The sequence below is a fragment of the Propithecus coquereli genome, unplaced genomic scaffold, assembly GCF_000956105.1.
Source record: "Propithecus coquereli isolate 6110/MARCELLA unplaced genomic scaffold, Pcoq_1.0 Scaffold61, whole genome shotgun sequence".
In the NCBI taxonomy this organism is placed as follows: domain Eukaryota; kingdom Metazoa; phylum Chordata; class Mammalia; order Primates; family Indriidae; genus Propithecus; species Propithecus coquereli.
This window is the reverse complement of record NW_012152063.1, coordinates 1,468,568-1,484,736: the sequence shown is the minus strand read 5'-3', so window position 1 is coordinate 1,484,736 and position 16,169 is coordinate 1,468,568. Positions and strand designations below refer to the sequence as shown.

The 16,169-nt window shown below is 36.7% G+C and overlaps 1 protein-coding gene across 1 annotated transcript in view; it reads left to right on the top strand.

The window, feature by feature from the left end:
* ANKMY2 (ankyrin repeat and MYND domain containing 2) overlaps positions 1–16,169 on the top strand; it is a 51,399-nt gene that overhangs the window by 23,256 nt on the left and 11,974 nt on the right. Inside the window, exons 3-5 of the mRNA XM_012659443.1 lie at positions 2,819–2,957; positions 5,002–5,100; positions 13,304–13,464. Of these exons, the coding sequence (XP_012514897.1) occupies positions 2,819–2,957; positions 5,002–5,100; positions 13,304–13,464 (399 nt within the window). The remainder of the gene's footprint in view (positions 1–2,818; positions 2,958–5,001; positions 5,101–13,303; positions 13,465–16,169) is intronic.

Sequence of the window (16,169 nt, the reverse complement as noted above, 5' to 3'; positions counted from 1 at the left end):
ATACTAAGTTATTCCATATTTATAACTGGAATAACATATTTTAAATTTAATTTACTTTAATTTAGACATGGGAATATTCTCTTCTACTCTTAATAGGGTAGCAGTATTGTTTTGAATTATTCATTTCCTTTTCTTGATATTTACACTGAAATGCCGTAAAAATACTAGAATGATTAGAAAATTTATGGTATTAAAATTTATTAATATCACTTCTATTTTTCTTTTTCCATGGAAATAGTTTTATAAATAATGGGTGATACTAGAACTAAGATAATGCATAGTGATCATTGCATTCAAAATTTATAATTTCCTTTGCACAATTCCACATTCTTACAACAAACACAAAATTAGATTAAAAGATAGGAAAGTACATATGATATCCAATTATTTGGAAAACCAGTATGAATTTGTCACTTACCACAAGTTTATTTTCTAATGCCTGGGACCATCCAGCACCTCACTGAAATTTGGTAAAAGTCCCTAATTGGTTAAATTTGGTTTTTGGTAAAAACACACACTGCATTATAAACATGACAAAACAGCAGGTTCAGAGACTGTGCAGCAAATGATATGATTGGGATATCTCTTTACCTTTTTGGAAAAAAGCTCTCATAGGTTTGCTCTAAAAACCAATTCCTGCTAAGATGACAGCTGGTAAACAAGAAACAACAAGAGGGAAAAGAGGGAGGTAAAATTTTAAAATGAGATAAAATGGAGTAGTAGGAAACAGAGGGAGGCAGAGAGATAAATGGACAGAAGTGATTGACATAGACGACAGTTAAAACACAGACAAGAAAATGAGGACAGTTTGCAATGTAGGATCCGAAAGCTTTGCATATCGCCTTTGCTTTTAAGCAGATTACCGCATTGTGTTGAAAGTTTTTTTTTTTTTTTTTTTTTAATAACTATAGGACAGTTCTGCAATCTTGGGATTATTCATTGTCAGAGCTAGATAACCTCTAGTTGCAATTGGAGTGCTGGATGATTGACTGCCCACCTGTTCCGGATGAACAGAAAATGCTGAAGTCTGGGTCCTAAAAATTTGTGAATGAAATAGCTGTATGCTTCTTTGTGGGGGCCCTTCTGACAGTATTGGGTCCTTCCTTTTCCCCCAGGCCATACACTAGCCTCTTATGTACAGGTTATATCATCCATTATGAGATCTCATCCTAGTCATGCAATACATTTTTGCTTCATTCAAAAACTAATGAATGCAGTCCTTTCCTGCTTCCTTAAAGCACTCCATTGACTGTACAATGAGATTCTGATTACCACACCCACTAACCCATCTACTCCCAACGTATAAATATTCCATCCCTGTAGAAACACCTGACAAAAGGAGTCTTTTTTTTTTTTTGAGACAGGGTCTCGCTCTGTCACCCAGGCTGGGGTGCAGTGGTGCAATCACAGCTCACTGCAGCCTCGAACTCTGGGCTCAAGCCATCCTCCCACCTCAGCTTCCCAAGTAGCTGAGACCACAGGCACATGCCACCATGGCTGGCTAATTTTTTAATTCTTTGTAGAGATGGAGCCTCACTATGTTACCCAGGCTGGTTTTGAATTCCTAACCTCAAGTGATCCTCTGGCCTTGGCCTCCCAAAGTGCTGGGACAACAGACATGAGCCATGATGCTTAGCCATGGAGTCTTAAAGTTATAATCTTCCTGTCATTTTTCCATTCCTACTCTCAAAAAATGTTGATTACTTCCACTAAATCGTCTCTTGTGCAACTACCTGAAAATCCCAGACTCCCTATAATTTTCGTGTCTGTAACCCTCTGAGAATAGTGTGGTACTGTGCTAACAGTATGATGGCTTATGTTCATAGTAATAGTCTGGAAGCATCAAGAACAATTCAAATTATGTTAGCATACTAAGATAAGGTATTATATGTTTTAGAGAGGTTTTCATCCAAAACAACTTTTATATTCCAGCACTTACGGAGTTTAGCCTGGGTTACTGAGAAAGTTCACTTAGAGAAAATAGCTCATTCATTTATCTTCCAAATAGTATTAGATACTTAGTACATGTAAGGTTAGATGTTTCATTAAATATGCACAAAACATATGGAGACCAAACAATGTAGCCTAGAGCAAGTACCACCATTTCTTCATATTTATACAGTCATATATGATCAAATCTTGTATGTGATCAAAATATATATGTGATTTCAAGGATCATTGTTTCAAAAAAATGATACGACTATACTATATGTTCCTTGGATCATTGTTTTCAAAAATAATAGCTCTATAATATATATTTCCTGTACCTGTTTTTCTCATTGATAATAATTCATGGAAATTTTTCCAGTTCAATAAATACAGATGAAATCATTTATTTAGTAGCTTTATAATATCCCATGTTGTGGCTATACTGTACTATATTCAGCTTTCCCCTTGATAGGTGTTCTGTTTGTTTTGAGACTTTTCTTCAAGCCTTTTTTTTTTTTTCATGTGTGTATATCTGTTTGTTCATTTGTTTTCCCAGGAACTATGTATGTTTGGTAACTGTGGAAAATCTGGGTTCTAATTCCTGGTCTAGCCATTTCCTAGTCATGTGAGGTTGAGCGAGTCCTCGCTGAATCTGTTTGCTAATCTGTAAAAAAAAAAAAAAAGTCAGGTAATAAAACCATCTCTTTTCCTCTGAAGTTAATGGAAGATCCAAGTGGGAAAGTAAATATAAAACTACTTTACAGATTATAAAGATGGTTTCATTAAGTCATGTTTATTTTATGTTTTTATCTTAATTGCAGCAATTTTTCATAGGTAGGGAAAAGGTAAATAAGTACAATTAATGCATTTTTTTTCCTTTCTATTAAAGAATGGAATGACTCCTCTAATGCATGCAGCATATAAAGGAAAACTTGATATGTGCAAACTACTTCTGCGACATGGAGCTGATGTAAATTGTCATCAACATGAACATGGATACACAGCCCTCATGTTTGCTGCACTTTCTGGTGATGTTTGAGCATTTACCCTATTTATTAATATCAATTACCTGTACAAATTTGTTACAAGTACATACATATTAAAATATTAAATGTATTTTCATCTGAGTAATTTTAAGATCGAGCTGTATGCAAAGGAATAGTGGAAATTGGTTTTTGAAAAGCTAATAATGTATGAAATGAGTTATAGTTAATTTGGTGATCTGTTTCTTTAGTTATTTAAATAAATTGATTATTTATGTTGATAACATTTTGGTAGAATTGAGAAAATGGATATATTATTCTTTCAAGTTAGTTCCTTTGACATTCTTTATCTTTAGATTTTGAAGCAATATGAACACATCTTTGTTCTCTTGGTCAAATAGCTGCTGTGATAGAGCTTTATTTGCCTTGCTGGAATTTATATACTAAATATGATGATCCATTTAGAAACTTACCTTGGTTCATGTTGTTTATTATTTGCTGAATAAGCACAATTGAAAAATATCTGAAATCAAGTAGAGTTATCTATAATTGTTGCAGTTCTTTAAGAAAATGCAGGAACAATATAGTATTCTTGTACTTTGAAAACTGTAACCTATATTTTCATAATCCTGGAACACAAAAGCATTTTAAGCATTATATAAAATATAGAATCCAAATAGGATGACATTGACCAGTTTGATTACATAAAGTTTTAACATTTTCACATATAGATTATGTCATAAATAGAGTTAAAATACAAATGAAAAAATAAGGAAAATATTTATTACATATCTTAAAGAGTCATATTGTTACACATGAAGAGCTCTTCTAAATCCATTAGAAAAGCCAGGCACAGTGGCTCATGCTTAGAATGCAAGCTACTTGAGAGGCAGAGGCAGGAGGATCACCTGAGGCTGGGAGTTTAAGACCAGCCTGGGCAACATAGCAAGACCCATCTCTAAAAATATAAATAAATAAATTAGAAAAAGATAAATATTGCAATAGACAGAGAACAAAAGAAATACTACTGGCTGATCAACATTATATTGGCAAAGATTAAGAACGAGTGATAATGTCCAGGTATTTCTTTGCACTGTTATGGGGAATGCATATCAGTCCAACCTTGTTGGTAGCTTGGCAAAATACTTTTTTTTTTTTTTTTTTTTGAGACAGAGTCCCACTCTTTTGCCCGGGCTAGAGTGAGTGCCGTGGCGTCAGCCTAGCTCACAGCAACCTCACACTCCTGGGCTCAAGCAATCCTTCTGCCTCAGCCTCCCGAGTAGCTGGGACTATAGGCATGTGCCACCATGCCCGGCTAGTTTTTTCTATATATTTTTAGTTGTCCGATTAATTTCTTTCTATTTTTAGTAGAGACGGGGTCTCGCTCTTGCTCAGGCTGGTCTCGAACTCCTGAGCTCAAATAATCCGCCCGCCTCGGCCTCCCAGAGTGCTAGGATTACAGGCGTGAGCCACCACGCCTGGCCAATACTTTTAAAATACGCGTAACTTTGGATCCATCAATGTTTCCCAGGAACAGTTTCTAAGAAAATCATAGTTCAAACTTACAAAAATGAATGGAAAATATTGTTCACTGAGTGGAGTTTATAAAAGCAAAATGTCCATAATGATTTCATCAGGGGAAGAATGTGAATACAATAACAATGGATGTTTAGATAGAAAAAAGTCTAAAAAGATAGATCCCCAATAGTTAATAGTTATTCCAGAGCCTGTAGGTGTTAGGGATGGGATTGGTTAGTAGACATTTTACAGGGACTTCTATTCATTTTATCTTTTCTGTCTTTGTTTTTAATATTTTTTATATGTGTGTTTTGATTTTATACTAAGCATTATCACTAGGAAAACATGTTTCATTTTGTTTAAAAAAGTGATTTACAATTTCATACCCTTTTTTTACTGCTTGGTTTATTTTCCAAAAAATAAGTTTAATTTCTAAGTCTTTTCTACTATGTACTGTAGTTATGATTCATATTTTGGAAAAATTGGAAATATCCACACGACAGAAACCAAAACCAAGTGTTTAAATTGTGCACTCCTTAATATTACCAAATATATTTCTTTTTAACTATAGGTAATAAAGACATCACATGGGTAATGTTGGAAGCTGGTGCTGAGACAGATGTTGTCAACTCTGTGGGAAGGACAGCAGCTCAGATGGCAGCCTTTGTAGGTGAGTTTTTTTGTTTGGGTTTGGTTCGGTTTGGTTTTTAAAAGGGCAGAGTGGGTGAGTTTTTGCTGTAGTTTTACATTATATTATGCTGAGAAAATACCACTTTGCTTCTCAGGGAGCAAATACTGTCATGTTTGTTTTTTAAAAAGCAAAGTATTTACAGTCCATTTTAACTTAGTGAAACATCTAAAGACTCTTTGTAGTAAATGAACAACTATTTTGAATTTCCACTTCGTAAGATACAAAGAGTGGTGGGGTCATTTTTCTTGCAGCCAAATGCTTGGAGCAAGTATATTTTACTTCTCTAATGGAAGTAGTTAAACCTAATGTTTAAGAGTATGAAATGTGAAGTTAATAATCCTGAGTTGAAATTTTGGCTGTGCCACTTAGTAACAAGGTACTTAATGGTTCTAACCTTTGGTTTCCTCTTGGCAAAATGGTCACAGGGTTATTGTAAAGATCAAATGAGATGATAGACTTAACTTCACATGTAGCACTAAATAAATGGTATCAGTTACTATTGTTAATAATTATTACGACGATGTAATTCTTTCTTAAGAAGGAGTGTTTATAATACACAGCGGCTTCATTATCATCCTCATCAATCACAAACATTTATTTTGTGTGACCAATAATTCTTGGCATGTTAATTCTGTTACCTGACATTTTATAGGGTTCTAGGGGAGAGTAGGAGTGAATACATTGGTAGTTTGCCCCTATTGAATTGGCAGTTAAGAGAGTCCATTGATAGAAAAGCCAAGATAGAAACATCTGATTTATTAGGAGTGCAGTAAGTGGCTTTGTGGGGACTAATAATTCATTAAACAAAACTTAATGTTCACAACCTATACACCAAGCATCACTCCAGGGCCTTGGTTACAGTGCTGAACAAGACAGAGGCTGTTCATGCTTTCATGGCACTTAGAGGCTAATAGCAATGACGGTGAAAATGAACTCCAAGGGAGAACTTAAGAATTCCATAGAAATACATAGAAGAGGGGGATCTTCTTCTATCCCATTGCAAGGGGGTTTTGAGAGAAATTACACTTAAGCTGAGATACCGTAGGAATTAGTCAGGGATGGGGGATGTATACAATAACTGTGTATTGTATTCAATTGTATTATTAAATTTTCTTGAAACTACTAATAGTAGCTCCTGCTGATTAAGCCAGACACTCACTCAGTTATTTTATATGACAACTTTGTTAAAACAGATATTCTTATTCTATTTTAATTCAGCTTCAGGAGGGTTTGAGAAAGGTATGGCCTTGTTGTGTAAACTTCAGAGAAATAGTTTATCTCCCACAGTTAGGGGCCCCAAGTTTCTCTCCCAACTCACTTCTAAGCTAATTTTGAGGATATCAGTGCAGTGGAAAAAGAACAGTACATCTGGAGACTTGCATTTTAGCTCATGTCTGCTGATGATAATTAGTTACAGGATCATTGGCAAATCCCTTCATCTCTGTTGGCCTCAATTTTCTGGTCTGTGTGCAATGAAGCAGGGGAATTAGATGATCTTCAAAGTTCTCTGTAACTCTACAAGTTTTTGTTATATTCAAGATGTAACAAAATGGAGCTCAGACAGAGGTTAAGTAACTTTCCTAAGACGCAGGGCTGGAAATGGAGGAGTCTGTTCTTTCAACCATTAATACAATGCTTTTTATTTTTTCTTAACACTACAATATTAACGAAAACCTAATGTAAAAATTTTTCACCATCCCGTCCTAAAATAAGAGTAATGTTTTCATTCCATTTTAATCTATTTAGACTAGTTTCACAAACAGAAAATTACATTACACCCTTCCAGTTGATACTATATTTTCCATATAATTAGCCTTTTAAAAAACATATTCTGCCCTTTTTGTTTCCTTCAAGTTAATCAATGAATATACATGTATACATGTGTACACACATATACAAGATTTCTGTCATTTTTAAAACATGTGATCAGTCATGCAATAAATACTACTTGTGACTTGTTTTCTGTACTTACCAGTACATCATGGAAGTCCCTCCCATCTCAGTGGTATAAGTCAATTCAGTTATTTCAACAGCTGCATCATTGGCCGTGCGCGGTGGCTCACGCCTGTAATCCTAGCACTCTGGGAGGCAGAGGCGGGTGGATCTCTCAAGGTCAGGAGTTCGAGACCAGCCTGAGCAAGAGCGAGACCCCGTCTCTACTAAAAAATAGAAAGAAATGATCTGGACAACTAAAAATATATATATAAAAAAAAAATTAGCCGGGCATGGTGGCGAATGCCTGTAGTCCCAGCTACTCGGGAGGCTGAGGCAGGAGGATCGTTTGAGCCTAGGAGTTTGAGGTTGCTGTGAGCTAGGATGACGCCACGGCACTCTAGCCCCGGCAACAGAGCAAGACTCTGTCTCAAAAAGAAAAAACAGCTGCATCATATCCCATGAGATAGATGTTCCACGGTTCATTTCAGCTTCCCTTACAGGACAGATTTTACAGTTTTTTAACCACTTCACTACAAATGGTATAATAATCATCCTTGATCTTTTTTTTCATGTTAGTACTTTAACATATTTTTAATATGTAATTTGTTTCCTGGAAGTAAAATTACTGAGACAAAGGTATATAGTCTTAATGTAAGTCTGGATTTCTTTCCAAAAGGGGGTAGTAATTCACATTAATATCCTCATCAAAATTAGATATTATCATTCTTTCATTTTTGCCAATCTGATAGTTGAAAAGATGATATACTGTGAATTCTTTCCCCTCATTATTCATGAAATTAAGCTTCTTCTATTGTTGGGCATTTGTATTTTCTCTTCTGTGTGTTGCCTGCTCATATTCATTATTCATTTTTCTTTTGGGTTGTCATCTTCTTAGTCTTCTTACTGCCTAGAGATCTTTATGTATATCATGGATGCTAACTCTTTATCTAACAAATGTGTTTAAAATATTTTATGCCAGTCTTGTTTTTCTTTTGACTCTATGGGGACTTTTGCCACAGAAAATTTATTTTTAAGTAGTCATATTTTTTCTTTTATAGCTTCCATATTTCTTATCTTGCTAAAAGAGGTCTTTTGGACCAGGATTTATACAAGTATTCTCCTAAATGTTCTTGAAATTTTTTTTTTTATGATTTTTTTTTTTTTTGGTACTTCTAGAATTTATCTGTTTACAGTTCCTTTTCCCCTGTATATATAGTTAATTGCAATGGCACCATTTGTTAAACCACCTAACATTTCCCACTGAATTGAAATACCACTTTTGTGGCAAGTTAAATTCTCTTTTACTAAGTGGTTATATAATTATTTGCAGAGAATTAACTTCTGTGTGATGTTAGAATTTCCTATCCAATTAAATAATATGACTTTATATATTTTTTTGGACTTATTTTTGGTCTTTCCATAATATTTAGTAGGCCCTTTCTTTTACAATTTATTTTTAGTAATTTGCAGTTCTTGTCCACATTGTAAGGAGAAGTCCTACCGCCACCTCCACACTCTGTCACTTCTAGCTGGTTATGAGTAATAAACAGAAAAGCTATTGATTTCTATATTATTTTCTTATCATTTTTATTAGAGTTTCCTGGGTTTTCTAGCTAGTAAATTTCATTATGTTTTCTATTTGAATTAGCTTCAGGCTTCAAAGTAAGAAGAAATAACAATAGTGATAATTGGCATGTCTTTTTTCTGGTTTTTGCTGAAAACATTTTTAGCTTTTTACTTTTTAATATGATATTGCTATTGGTTTTATCATTGCATAATGTCCCTCTTTTTCTTGTTGAGTTCTTTTAGTTCAACTTTTCCTGCTATTATAGCCATTCCTGATTCCATTTTTTGTTTTTGTTTTTTTGCATTTGTCAATAATCTTTTTGCCCATCTCTCTATTTTCAATCTTCATCATTTCATTTTAGTACTATAACTTATATAGGTCGGTTCTGTTTAATAACTCAGAATAATAGTTTCTCTTCTAATAGCTGTTTAGCTTATGCATATTTAATATGATTACTGATATACTTGATTGAATTCTTCCTCTTTTACCTCATGTTTTCTCTGTATTTTACTCGGTCATTGATTTTGCACATGTGTATGTGTATGCACACATATGTGTTTCCTTAAAGTGATCCTCTTGATTAAAACCATACAGTGCCTCATCCCCCGATCCCAAGGCCCTGTATTTGCCCATTTAGCAACCCCCGACAAGATGAAATCCTCATAACTCAATTATTTCTCCACAGTCTCTGTTTTTGCCTTGTCAGGCCATAAGCCTTCCCTTTCTGCCTCCTGCCCGACTTCCTCAGAGCCTGTGCCAGTCATGCTTTTAGCTGTGGACTCAGCTGAGAGAGTTTAGTATTTTTAGTAGCAGTTGTTATTAGAGTGTCATTGACAGGGTGTTGCTTCTCTTTCAGTAATCCTCACCGTCAACAGTGTCATCTGCCAGTCATGTGTCTTCTCCCATTCAGATGAACTCCCTCTGGTGCTCTCCACTCCCTCTTTCCCTTTTCCCATTTCGGTCTTGAGATGTCTGTTTTCATTTAGGTTTTAGTTACAGGACTTCTCAGATGCGTTATGAAGGTTGTATTCTTTGAAGCCCATCAGAACAAAACTCTCTTCCTCTCTGAAATGTGAGTCATATCTTGGCTAGTTTCACGACTTGTATCAGTTCTTTTCTCTCAGTCGTGTATAGAAGTTACTCTACTGTTTGCTAAACTCTGGTTGGGCAAATCAGAATTCAGTTTGTTTTCTATTACAAACTTTTCATTTCTCATTCTGGAACATTGTTTGATTTTCCATTTATCCTTAAAAGTAAGAAACTTTACTAGGATACATTGAGTTGTATGTGTGTGTGCATTTATATTAATTCTGCCTAGGACTCAGTGAGCCCTTTAGGTCTAGAAGACTCAAATCTAGTAATTGTAATACTGGAGCAAAATGACGTACTTGCTTTTCTTTCCTCCACAGCATTTATTTTCTGTATGACTAGTACTGTTTTATTTGTTTGCATTCAGAATTCATAAATTAAAAAGCAGTAAAACTAAATATTTAATAATTTCAGTTTCAAAAATTTAAACATAAATTTTCAAGTAAAAGTGATATTCACAAAGATAAACTGTAAACATACATATTATTCAAATATAAATTTTTAGCAGATTAAAAGAAAATAAGTCTTCTAAGTGAAGTATCACAAGAATGGAAAAACAAACACCACATGTACTCACCATTAAATTGGTACTAATCGATCAATACTTATGGGCACATAGGGAAGTAACATTCATAGGGTGTCGGGCAGGTGGGAGGACGGGAGGTGGGGATGGATAAATCCACACCCAACGGACGCAGTGCTTGCTGTCTGGGGGATGGGCACACTTGTAGCTCTGACTCAGGTGGTGCAAAGGCGATTTATGTAACCAAAGTGTTTGTACACCCATAAAACTCTGAAATAAAAAATAAATAAATGAATAAATAATAAAATAAAAAATAAGAAGGAAAAAAGTCAAAATAATCTAGGAACTACCTAAAATGAAAAAGATTAATCTTGAAAAAAATAAAGTAATATTATTTTTTCTTTTCAAAAAGGAATAATTAAGAAATTGCTGGTCTTGTGACAGTGTCATTGTTATGTAACAGTTATTTTTATGTAGTAACACAAATATTTCCAACTGCTAATTGCTTTTTCTGACTCTACCAATTAGGGGACTGATGGGAAGATAAGGTTATGAGATAATTCCATAGTTTTCTCTGATCCCTTTATTTTCAAATCTGTCTCTATCTCATTTGATACTTTTGATGAGATGTTTTGGAACAACTTCTTGTTTTAATAGGAACATGTATCTTTTTATCAAAGCTGTATATAGATAGTGTTTTAAGCCTGTACAATTTGTCTTCATCTTCTCTTATTTCTTCACGTGCAGTTGTGAATTCCCACGCACAGTTACCTGTGTTGATTTTGATGCTGTCATGTTTTTAACCCACTTACTTTGGGAGATTTTTGTGGTCGAAGGTCGTTTTTCTCTCTACTTGAAGATTCTGGAGGAAGAGCTGGTTGTTGTCTAAATAGAGCACCTTGGCTCATTTCACATTTCTAATACAGACTGCTACTGTTTGACTTCTCCTCAAGATGTATGTAATAGAGCTTTCTGATAAAGAAAAAAAGGAAAGGAAGGAGAAAAGAAATACCTCCCCACTCTTCTAAAAAAGAAAGAAACTTGTGTCTTGGTACTTAACAATAGCATGGAGTACCAAAAGAGATATTGTGATCGCTACTAAATTCTCTTTTCACATCAGGGAAGTTTTCTTCTATCATTTGTTTAATTCCCCATCCATGTCTTTTTTTCTCTTTGGGACTTCTGTTATTTTTCATTGTTAGATTTCCTGGATTTGTTCTTCAGATTTTCTCTCTTCCATGATTCCTGACTCCGATTTTTGTCTCTGCTTTGAGATATTTCATCTACTGTTCTTCTACATTACTAATTTAGTTCTCAATAATGACCAGGATTACCTCTTTCAGTTTGCCTATTCATTTTTAAAATTTGAATCTCCCTGTAATTCTTGAAAGTCTATTTGTATACTATAATTGAATCTGCTTAATTGCTCTAATTTGTTAGCTGTGGTGGTGGTGGTTGTGATTGTTGTTATGGTGAATGTTGTCAGTATACTCCCAGCCCAAGGAAGCGTCTGTTGGAGGCATTGCATAGTCTTCAAAGATGCTGGATCTTGTGGGGTACTTTGCTGTGTACCTCCCAGGTGGTCAGGTAAAGCTGATAGGGTCACGGAGTGGTGGAGAAAAGGGCTATGTCTCTATACCTGTGGGGCCAGGTGAACAAACCAACTGAGGCATAAGGAAGAACACTTCCACTCCCAGGTTTTCCCAGGAACTCCCAGGGACAAGCAGAACCTTCTGCCAGCCTCAAGTGCCAGGGTCCAGCTGGCCCACAGTGCAATCTCCCTGCAGTTCACTTGCTATCAGCAGATTTAAGCAGACACTCCCAGGACCATACACAAGTGGGCTGGGGCCACACAGGCCACCCAGGGTGGACCACTTTCCGGGAGCCAGAGCCATGGCATCCAGGTGCTCTCCCTAGAACTCACCACTGCTGATCTCTCTACCCTCCACAGGCAGAGAGGAGGAAGTCTCTCCTCCAGAGATCCTGAAAAGAGCCTGCACCCTCCAGTGTGCCCTGCAGGTTCTGCCTGGTTGCCCAGAGTGGCCACTTCCTTGCTCCAGAGAGGTGTGGAGGCGGAGGCAACAGGAACACCCTTCCAGGTCACCAGCTTTGCCAGGGAAGGCTTTGCTTTGGTAGAACCATTTTTTTTTTTGAGACAGAGTCTCACTCTGTTGCCCTGGCTAGAGTGAGTGCCGTGGCGTCAGCCTAGCTCACAGCAACCTCAAACTCCTGGGCTCAAGCGATCCTCCTGCCTCAGCCTCCCGAGTAGCTGGGACTACAGACAGGCATGCACCACCATGCCCGGATAATTTTTTCTCTATATATATTTTTAGTTGTCCAGACCATTTCTTTCCATTTTTTAGTAGAGACAGGGTCTCGCTCTTGCTCAGGCTGGTCTCGAACTCCTGATCTTGAGCGATCCACCCGCCTTGGCCTCCCAGAGTGCCAGGATTACAGGCGTGTGGTAGAACCATTTTTAATGCAAGAGGTGCCTTAAAGATCTATGAGAAGCCATGATGTGGATTCCAAGCTTATGAGAGCAAAAGCTTTTTCTCTAATTCATTTCACAAAGAGGCCAATCTTTTCTCAAATTCAGGGGGAGGGGAGATTTAGCTTAACAATAATAATAATAATTATTATAATAATAAATATACTTTATATCAAGTAAACTTAAATATTGTGTAAATACAGCCAGATGTGATTAGGGAAGCATGACCGTCATTTGTGTAGGGGTGGAAGAAGAGACATTTAAATGACAAGCAACTTTTATAAAATATTTAGAGTCAATTATAAGTTGATCAGTGGTGTTTTTTTTGTAATCCACATAACCTTTATATGTATTGTGGATTCTGTGTCTTTAAAAGATTATTTCTCGACTTTACGATGAATGTTTATAAATGTTCTCTAAAATGTTTTACCTCTCCTCCTCCTCTACTCTCCTTTCCTGAAAAATAAAGATATTGATGCGTGTTTACTTCACAAGAAAACAGCAACGTAATTAATAAAAATCCAGATGACTTATTTTTAATAATAAAATTAATACAACTTTTCTATTTTTCTATTAAAAGGTCAACATGATTGTGTGACTATAATCAACAATTTCTTTCCTCGAGAGAGACTGGATTATTATACTAAACCCCAGGGACTGGATAAAGAGCCCAAACTGCCCCCAAAGTTGGCAGGCCCACTGCACAAAATTATCACCACAACTAACCTTCATCCGGTCAAGGTAGTGTACTGCTAATTGCATTTGCTTTTTATGTAAATATTGCTTCAGAGTTTAAACAGCTCTTACTATAGGGGATCCTAATTGGCTTGGGCTGGGCTTTGTAGATACAGAGCTTGCGATGGGTTCTCTTGGCTAATGGATTTCTTGAAAGAGTGCTCTCAGTGGAAGACAGTGAGGCAAACAGACTGGAGCAGAGGAAAAGGCGGGCCAAGAGGTTTGGCTAAAGCTTAGCTCCCACCATCCCACGGGGAGCTCTGAAGCGTAAATGGCTCCAGACAAGCAAGGGAGTCCAGTTTTTGTATCCATCAGGCTGTCCTTGGCTGGAGCCTGTCCCCGGAGGGAAAGGACAGTCTCCCAGATAGTACAAGTGAGGTAGCTCCCTTTGAATGAGGACAGTTCTCTGGAGAAACGGCCTTAGCAGCCCACACTCGGAGCCCCTGGGGCCTGGTGCACAGGCCTGATAAAGAGGAGCTCGGTGAGACATGAACCCCATTTATTACATTGTCTTTCTAGGAAATATTCTGAAATGTTATCAGAAGAACATTTTGAGTGCAAGTAGCCATTTGATGCCTTTAAGTAATATAATTCTTCCTGTAATTAGTCAAATGAAACAGATTTTCAAACTTTGTAGAGACTAACGCAAAAATTCAAATGGCTTAACTGGGAAACTTCAAGAGCCATTGTGAACAATTTTCACCACTATTTTCTTCAGATTCATTTAATACAAACTTTTGTTATTATTTGTGAAATATTTTAAAAATCAATCTAAACAAGCACACTGTCTTCAATGAATCATCAAAGAAATCTGCACAGCTATATGTGTGCTACAGTGATGTCCTTTTTCAAATTTCAATGTCTAGTATCTGTCTTCATTCATAGTGTAAGATTTGATAATATGTCAGAGCTGTTTGGTGAGCAAGATAGTAAGTCGAGTCAAAAGTTGAGGTTTTCTTTAATACAAGGTGTTACTATCGTATGGTAAAATAGGATTCCTTAGAAGTCTGTTACAAAAGAAGAATCTTATGGAATATACTGAGCACCGTTGAAATAAGTAGACAGGGCCAGGTGTGGTGGCTCATGCCTGTAATCCCAGCACTTTGGGCGATTGAGGTGGGAGGATTGCTTGAGGCCAGGAGTTGGAGACCAGCCTGGGCAACATAGCAAGAACCATCTCCACAAAAATTAAAGAACATAGCCAGACATGGTGGCACATGCCTATAGTCCTAGCTACTCAAGAGACTGAGGCAAGAGGATTGCTTTGCTAGAGCTCAGGATTTCAAGGCTACAGTGAGCTATGATTACACCACTATGTTCCAGCCTGGGTGATAGAATGAGACCCTGTCTCTAAAATAAATAAGTAAGTAGACAGTTCTTACAAAGTTACTCTTTTGAAGACTAACATTCGTTCGAAGATATAAGATCCAGGCCGGGTGCAGTGGCTCATGCCTGTAATCCTAGCACTCTGGGAGGCCGAGGCAGGTGGATTGCTCAAGGTTAGGAGTTCGAGACCAGCTTGAGCAAGAGCGAGACCCTGTCTCTACCAAAAAAAATGGAAAGAAATGATCTGGACAACTAAAAATATATAGAAAAAAAATTAGCTGGGCATGGTGGCACATGCCTGTAGTCCCAGCTACTTGGGAGGCTGAAGCAGAAGGATCGCTTGAGCCCAGGAGTCTGAGGTTGCTGTGAGCTAGGCTGATACCACGACACCCTAGCCTGGGCAACAGAGCAAGACTCTGTCTCAAAAAAAAAAAAAAGATACAAGATCCAAAATGTATATAACTGTATTATTTCATTGACGCATCCCTATGCATCTTTCTTGAGTCTTTGACTCTCAAGAAATAAACAAAAAATACCTATCTTGTGGTGCTCCACCCAAATTAATTTTCTGGGCCTTTAAGAGAGATGACAAGTTAGTAGATGACTTTCCCATCAGACAGAAAAGTGAAATCTGCAGTTTTTATTTTAGAAAACTCAGGGTTTTTCTTAACATTCTGTAAGAACTGCTACAAGTAGGCAAAAAAGGAATTCAGCTGTGAATTGCATGCTCATGTTTCTAGTGAAGATTGCAAGGGGCTTAGAATTTAAGCTTTAAAAAATATTTATTCTCTTCTGTGTTAGTGGTTCTATCCCCCTCAGCACATGTGGGGAAGAGCAAACTCCCGCGAGTAGCAGTGATTCCCTGCCTGTGGCACTGTCTCTCTTAGGCGTGGGACAGACAGCGATGGGGAGACAGGTTTTTTGTAGGGGTACAGCATTTCCCAATGTGGAAATTGTGTGTGGTTTTCTAAGACCCTTATACTCCTGCTGCCTGAGCATTGCAGGATATTCTGGTTTAGATTGATTAGAAGACGTTTTCCTGTATTTTTCTGACCCATTGGTCTTTTACGTGTACATTTCTACTCCTTTAGATTGCAGTAAGCGTTTGTGGAATAATTTTTGATGTTTACATTGAACCCAGTCTCTCAGGGTGAAGTGTCTTAAGAATTATTCTACCTTCAATTATCTTTAAAGGCATACACTCTGAGTAAATTAGATTAAGGGCATATTTATATAAGCAATAAATTGTAAAGCTATGTAATCTGAAATAGCCTACATAATATTTTTTAGAGCACTTAGTCTTATAAAAGAGACTGGTCTGTTACTACAGTACCTTCCTTCAGACTAGACCATGATTTTTATAAGTATAAACAATACTCACTTGA